The sequence below is a fragment of the Anarrhichthys ocellatus genome, unplaced genomic scaffold (genome assembly GCF_004355925.1).
Source record: "Anarrhichthys ocellatus isolate YVR2014 unplaced genomic scaffold, GSC_Weel_1.0 scaffold32, whole genome shotgun sequence".
NCBI lineage: Eukaryota > Metazoa > Chordata > Actinopteri > Perciformes > Anarhichadidae > Anarrhichthys > Anarrhichthys ocellatus.
Genome location: NW_022280062.1, coordinates 3,007,995 through 3,016,151, shown reverse-complemented (window position 1 = coordinate 3,016,151; position 8,157 = coordinate 3,007,995). Strand labels below are relative to the sequence as shown.

At 42.7% G+C, this 8,157-nt stretch overlaps 1 protein-coding gene across 1 annotated transcript in view; it reads left to right on the top strand.

Moving 5' to 3' along the window:
• The first annotated feature begins 608 nt into the window (after nucleotides 1–608).
• prkci (protein kinase C, iota) overlaps nucleotides 609–8,157 on the top strand; it is a 26,697-nt gene continuing 19,148 nt past the window's right edge. The window contains exon 1 of the mRNA XM_031865019.1: nucleotides 609–920. Within this exon, the coding sequence (XP_031720879.1) occupies nucleotides 838–920 (83 nt within the window). The 5' untranslated portion in view covers nucleotides 609–837. The remainder of the gene's footprint in view (nucleotides 921–8,157) is intronic.

Sequence of the window (8,157 nt, the reverse complement as noted above, 5' to 3'; positions counted from 1 at the left end):
ATTGTAGCCCAATGTAGCATTGCATGACATAAATAAATATAATAAATAAATATAATGCTAGTATTTGGAGTTATTGTTTAATTACATTTTTGTAGTCCATGCAAACAATCATTGTGGTTTGTAGGCTAATGTTTTTTCCTTCTTTATTTTCTTTTATCAATCACATATTTGTTTTCTTCATACTAGCACAGCAGCACAAAGTAGTTCACTCATTTCTAAAACAACAAATGGACATTCACAAACTCTTTTACTTTTGTTCCTGGTCAATTTTGTTGTTATTTCCAAACCAAAGCACTTGAATGCGCGACATATCTCGAAGGCTTCTACGATGTCCGAGCACAGATGTGTGCACATGAAAGCAGCACTTACCCATATAAAGTGCTTCACTTGGTACAGTCGGAATGCAGGCAAAGTATATATTTACCTTTTCAGAGATATTAAACATATAATATATGTTTCTTGTACATTGTACACTTAAAATATGTATAGAACAATAGATTTCAATGTTCAATATTTATTGAGCGCCAGTATACATGTCTGTGTGTGTGTGTGTGTGTGTGTGTGTGTGCGCGTGTGCGCGCGCCACCCCCAAGCATTCCGACAATGGACTCGTCCATCGTTAGGCCTTTGCAGTAGGGAGTTGTTTGGTGGATCCCGCAAGTTTTTCTTTACTTTACATGTTATTGTTGTTTCTCCAAGGAAGGCCAAACTCTTTATTTTCATCTACACTTGCCTCCTTGTTCCCTCGGTGTCTCGGCGGACTTTAAAAACAACGTGTTTTGGGGGCGTGGTACACAACTAGAGAGCCAAAGACTCGGACTGACCACGGCCGAGCTCATGATGCCGACGTTGCGGGACAGCACCATGTCCCACCCGGGCGAGAACTCACACCAAGTCCGGGTGAAAGCGTATTATAAAGGGTAAGAAACCACCGCTCCTCCCAGTATGTCATACATCTAGTTAGTGAACCATCTAGAAGCAGTTTTGGACTTGTGGAAGGTGGCTAACCAGCTGGCTAACATTAGCTAAACCCAGCTAGCAGTTTGCTAATGTTGGGTACCAGTTTTAGGTAAACTCGATCAGGTGAAACTGTCCAGACGCGTTTGTCAGTGTAAAGACAGAATCTGTGTTGTTTAAGAAACGTGTCAGCTAGGCTGTGAAGAAGTTTCACTTCAGTCAAAATTTGTTGTTTGATCGATTTTGCGTTTATCTTACATCTGACACAGTTTGTGAGCTTTGGAGCTAGTCTGTCAGCTAGTTAGCTAACAGTCGCTAGCATTAGTTCTACTATCTGTCACCGGTAGATTGTGCCGACTTCATTAACCCCGTTTAATAAGGTTCATAACTAGCCTATCATGTTGTTACACACTGGCTGAAATTCATCTCGTATATACTGTTTTGGCAAATGTACAAGATTAACGTTATGTCATTTAATGATTTGTTGTATGACAACAGGAAATGATGACAGATATCGATACCATCACGGTAGCTGTTGTGGAATGGAGTTAGGTGTCGTTGATGTTCATAATATTGGACTGACAATGTGATCAAGGTGTTAATGTCAGATGGCATTTAAGACAACATATCTTTTACCATTAAACTATTTGTTTGTTTCCCATCTATTTGTGTTTTTCCTCACATTAACCCAACCTCAATCCTAACTAGGGCAGCAACTAATGATCCATTCATCTATTGATTATTATTTTTTGATTAAATAATGCACTGTTAACTCTATGAAATGAAATAATTATGACAGTAACGTAAGTTACTCTGGTTCATTCATCATCACAGTAGCGGCTGGTTAATTTCCTGTTGATTGATTAATTGTTTCAGCTCTAGACCTAACGAGTCATCAGTTTTAAACGCATACATATCAATGTCCTATTCATCCCTGATAATGTCACGTACAGGGTTATGGAGATGCCAGTGCTTCAAGCCCCGCAGAGGCAGTTCAGCTGTTTTTAGTTTTGCACTTGGATGTGACGATGGAAAAATTATTGGTCGCCCAGTTGTTTAAAGGACACTCCCAGCTTTCGTCTCTGTTCGATGGAGCCAGTGATTGGAACGCAGCCCAGACTTGAAAAACGTGAAGTGCAAGTCACCTCAGCCAGACCTGTTGTATTTCTCACCTACTGTGTGACACACCTCGGATATGTTTAGAAAAGATGACGCCCACACCCGTGTTCGCTACTTGATTGGTTCTTAGCAGCCATGACGTCTCCTTCCCCAATTCGTCACACTCACTATCACGTGACCCGTACCCGGAAGAAAACAAACAGCCAGGGCTACCAGTGATTCATTTCAACATGGATAATGAATTTCAAGCGTTGCTTGCTTTGTTGTCTGTACTAGCAGCTGTTGTGCAGTAAAAGCATTTCAATTATCTACATTTCTGTGGAGGAAGCAGCTGTTATTGGAGCGATTAGCGAGCGGCGTGACCAGTGGCGTTATCAGCCCTATGGAGCGGCTGTCTGAAGCCACAGTTAGCAGTAAATGCTATTCAGAGCTACGAGTGAGAACAGACAACAACAACACCGAGGAAATGAGTGAGAGACGTGTGTTGACCACATTTATGGACCCATAATCTAGTAAACATTTACGTTTAAGTGTTTATTTTAAAGTACATTTGATGTGTGTGTGAGAGAGATAGAGATAGACCCACAGCGCTGTAACTAAGTCTGAAAAATAAAACTTCTAAAACTTTCCACGAACTGTGTCTGTTTGAGTTTATAGAAGAATATTTTAGAGGAAGATCTTAAGTATCAAACACAACCTTTCATTATTAAAGACTACTTTATTACTCTGTCGTATTTTTTTTTAACGAAGCAACCAATCCATTTCCTGTTTACACCGTCACGCGCATGCCCAGTGTACGCTAATGCTCACGTGATGTACGTTAATGCTCACGTGATGTCCGTTAATGGTCCGTTTTCGAAGGTTGCCGTGTGGATGCAGATCAATTCGAAAACGAAGCTGAAACGTCCGTGTGGACGGAGATTGTTTCTATTTGAAAAATCTGTTTCCAAATAGAAACGGAGTAGTGTGGATGTACTCGAAGGCAGATTTTAAGATGGTGTCGTCATTGTTGTGCCATCGGGACACGTTGAGCCAGGATCAGTGTTGCTATTGTTTCCCTGCAGAAGTTTGGAGCGGGAGAAAAGAGTGGCACAGCATCAATATGTTAGATTAGTACCCGCAGATTAGGTAACAACCGCATGTTAGTGCTGTAATGGCAGGATTTGTTGTTTCTTGTCGTGCTTTTGGTTCAGACAAAACCAGACATTTGAAGATGTCACCTTGGGCTCTGCATAGTTGTGACTGGCATTTTCTACCAATGTTTTGTTATGATCAATATTTTATTTGATAAACGGAAACAATAACCCGCAGATCAATCAATAATGAAAATAATAGTTAGTTGCAGCCCTTGTTAACACAAACAAAAGGGTCGGAGAGAATGTCCCAAACACTACAGAAGCTAAACTTCACTGATTGCTTCTGTTTCTGTGCTTCAAAGTGGTAATCAATGAAATCAGCGTGTTCCTCTTTTAAACCTGAAAAACTCCCTCAACGGCCTTACTCTGTGTTATTATCTCATCTCATCTATTTTCAGTATAGGGTAAGCTGTGAGTCTATTGATGCCTATTTGCATGTCTGTTGTCTGTCATTGCCAGCATCAGCAGACTGGTGTCAGCCTGTAGCAGTCTCAGCCTGTCACCGTCTTCATCTTGCTCTCTTTATGACTGATGGTCAATGGAGAAGGCTTCAAATGCAGTGATGCAGATACTGTACAATGGTAGCAGCTGGAAGGCAATTAAAAGTGTGGTAGTGAATGAAACGGTTAAGTTTTGTTTCTGAAATGTCAGAAAATAGTCCAACGTCTCCTCTCCTCATCCTTCTGCGCGTGCAGAAGTAGCTCAAAGTCACCTCTGCGGGCCCTCTCCCTTCAAACGGCCGTGTTTTCAGGCTGCTGTGTCGGTGCACTCGTCTGCAGTGCAGGTGCTGGCCCGTGTTTTAATGCTGCGTAGGTATCCGCTCAGCCCATCGGGCCCGAGCCCCGCACGGGTTGTGCTCCGACGCAAGCGACGAGGGCTCTGGCTTGGCTCGTCTCCGTGACATGACTTTGGGAAGGAGTCAGACAGATATTTCACCGTTCTCTGCTAAAATGGACGATTTGTGATTTCCTCTTATTATTGCTTACAGTGTTGCATGTAGTTACTACCACTCTGATCTGACATCCTTATCAAGACACAATACAGCTGCTCAATGCCCACTTACACTCCAGTTTAATAGGTCTCCTTGAGGAGCATATAGAACTTCACAGCTTTCCCTTTACGCCTCATAGTGCTTCTTTTGCATGTATGTCAAGTGTTTTAATTGGGCACACAGGAGTGTTTTTGACAGCTGACAAACATAGGAGCGGATATGGATAAGGCTAAAATACAGTTCATCAAAAAAAAGCATATCAACCTTTATCATTCCTAAATGCATGTCTGGATAGAGAAAATGCCGCTTATCATTGTAATGTGAGTAATTAATACTTGTGTGTATTTTCTTTAGTTATCATATGTTGTATGAAGGATTTGTATGGGTGTGTATTTTTTGATGTTGGTCAGGTTTTTTAGCCCAATATTTTTCTAGTTGGATGAATGTGTGTGTTTGCTCAAGGCAGTAATTCTTCTGACACTCGCCTCCGTCTGTGTTTATCAGTCAGCTTACTGTAGCCCTGGATTGTTAATATGGCCACAAAAACCTTTTTTTTTTCCTTTTTTTTTTTTTCCAGCCTATTTCTGTAGAAAAAGCACACAACAACGCAGCTAACAGCACTTTTGGCTTTGCCGAGTCAAACCATGCCGAGCTGATTTGCATTTCCATTCGGCGAGTACTTGAGGGTCCGCGTGACGTAAATTTTACGCACCAGAGTGTGTACAGATAGGCTCTGTGCAGCAGACGTCCGCGTACTTACGAGTTATGCTGAGTCGTGCCCAAAATGGACCATCTCTGTGACCCCCCCCCCCCCCCCTTCGTTCCTTCATACAAGCATGTGTTGACAGACCAGAGAGAAAGACATTTTTAAAAGTCTGTCTGTGTTCAGCTCTTTCCAGTAGCAAAAACAACAAATGGGGGACTTTGATTGTGAAGAGTCTAGGAAATGAAATGTGTTACATAATTACACACACACACACACACACACACACCCACACACACACACACACACACACACACATTCAGGCAGGTAGCCCTGTTGTAATGGAGATGCAAATCTCTGCCGGACTGGGCTGACACGTCCAGCATATGTGTGTGGAAGAAGCTGTTTATACTGCAGCAGGTCTTCTAAAATACAACATGTCTGTATGTCTCTGCCAGTAACACAAGGCTTCTTATGTGCCAGATCGACTTCAGGATTCCTGTGTCAGGCATGTTGTTTGGCAGGAAGCTGGGATTACGCCGGCTCGACGGAGCCGTTCAAATATTTATTTTTTCTCCTCTTTTGAAAGGAGTTGCTCTTCTTTTTGAAAGAGGCTGCCATCTGCGTCAGTGCTTCAAGGCTCTGCTTTGTTTAAAATACGGGAAGCGTTCCTGGTCTTGCCGTTTTACTTTTGCTATGAAAGCCCCTCGCGCACTAAACCATAAAGTCGTGCACCCCTCACCCACCCGGCCGCTGACACACGTATTCACTGACGAGTCTCGAGTATCAGCGGCTACGTGCATGACATATCGTCTGTTACAGCGTCTGCACATTGTGTGTGTGTGTGTGTGTGTGTGTGTGTGATGCAGCTCAAGTGGTTGCACACACACACTCGTCTGAGGCTCAGCAGGAGCATCCTGCAGTTCATGTTTCATTCATCCTGACCTGTTGTTTTTTGGGGGACCTCAACTTCAGCGTGTGCATTTCTGTATTTTGCTTCAGTGCGTTTTTGTTTCTGTTGCTTCAGACATCAGGCACCCAGAGAGGCACATGGACCCTTCTTACTGCTTGAGCGCTCACTAGTGACGAACGGCTTCATGCTGGGCAGATGGGGCCGCAGAGTCCTACTCAGGGGCACAAGCCAGCACTCTCCTCCTCCTCCTCCTCTTAATTTAGCTGTACTGAAGGACGTCACATAGCAGAGGAATGCGAAGTCTGTGTGGAATGCTGCTTCCTCCCAGTTACTCACCAGTGATGAGCTCCCAGTCTCTCTCTCTAGATATCCTTCTGCCTTAGTCACTACTGGTTTCCTTCGTGTAACAAAGGCTCCCTCTCTTTTTTTGAATATCATTTATAGGTTCCTTTTTGAGATGAATCTATTAAAGTGTTGCGTTGTTAATGGTTAAATAATGCGGTGTTGTCTTCATTTATTTTCCAAGTCGAAGGACGCAGCAATAGTCGACAGACAGCTGCTTGCTCGTGAGCCTAGTTTTGTAAAACATTGTCACTTTCACTTCACTTAAGTTCAGTTATTACACAATTGATTCATTTCTCGATGAATCTGTTTGGGTCGTAACATGGCAATAACTAGTGAAACATGTCCAGATGACACAACCTAAAGTTATTCAGTTTAATATCATAGAAGTCCAAGAACACCAGCAAAATATCCCACTTGAGAAGCTGGAACCAGATCATTCAGAGAAAAGAAAAGACAAATTCATTAATAGATGATGCCAGTTAATTCTCTGTCAATCAACTAATAGATTCATCATTTCCGTCCTAGTCGTCATTTAGTTTTGTGAAGACACATTAAGCATATGTACAAAATGTGCTTTACAGCAGAGCCGCAGCTAAAGATTATATATTTTACATCAGTTATTCTGTGGATTATTCTTTCTCAGTAATTTAATGCAGGATGTGTCAAAAATAATTGTCAAACATCCTCAAATTCTTTGACAGTCCAAAACACCAAGATATTGAATTTAAAATGATATAAAACATGGAAAACCAGCTAATTAGGGATGCAAATAAAAAATCAATTTTATTGTCAATTAATTAATTAATTTCGGCCTAAAAGTGACACATTCAAACCTAAAGATATTAATTGTCACATGACAAAGAACAACATCAAATCCTCATATTTTATCGTCTGGAACCAGTGAAGAAATGACTGAAATGATGAATTAAGTGACAATATAATTGCGGCCTTTCAGCTCAACTATACAGCAATCAAAAAGCTCTAAAACATCCCTTCTACAATAGGAAGAAAACCTCGATGAACGTATTTAACGTTCCTGCTTCTAATATATTTGAATCACTTCGCCGTCTCTGCCGCTTTGCATTAGCTGAGCTTGTGTCACAGAGGATGTTGGGTGAAGCTCCTGAGACGAGGCAAAACTTTAACCACAGTGTACACACGACGTTTAATGAACACCCAGCAGCACAGGTCCGTCACACGTGACACAGTAAAGATTTCCGGCTGGCATTAATACGCCACCTGGATCTGCTGCAGTATGGGAAACTTTAGTGTGTGTGTGTGTGTGTGTGTGTGTGTGTGTGTACACTGCCTATCTTCTGATATTATCAGGGCTTTATGAGGAAGTAGAGATGCCATACTGGTCTGAGAGCAGGAGCTGTTTAACACCAGCAGGATGGAGGACGAGGGTGAGAAAAGGGAGGAAGGAGGAGGCATCAGTCTGAGCATTCGCGTCAGTTTATTCTTTCTCAACGCGCTTTATTCATTCTTGATGTGGGATTTTCAGTCAGTTTAACACAAGCTGCTCTCTTTAGATGCTCAACGTGAACGTGAAACTCGGATATCGGCCAATAAATCCCCGTCTGGTGTTTGCGTGCGTTTACAGCGACCCTCTGTGCTGTCCTTGGACTTGTATAGTAGATGTCCTTGAAAGACTTTTATCATCCAGCTGTAAAGCTCTCAAGTTGATGAAAAACTGGCTCCGTCCTTTGACGATGGCTGTAAAGCGAGTCAGAGATCCCCATCCTCGCGGTTCACCCCCTGGCTGGTGGGACGGCTTTTAACACCCTCCTACTTCTTTACTGTGCTCAACCCTTTGTTTTGACTACTGTTTCCCCAGACTGTGTACAACCACCCCCCCACCCCCCCTCCCCCTATCATTGGCTTGTAAACATTGGAGGCTTTCCAGAAGGCTTGAAGCAGGTGACATCCATCCTAACGGCGCCGTTAAACTATGACCGACAGATGATCTCCCCCCCCCCCCCCCCCCCCCCCC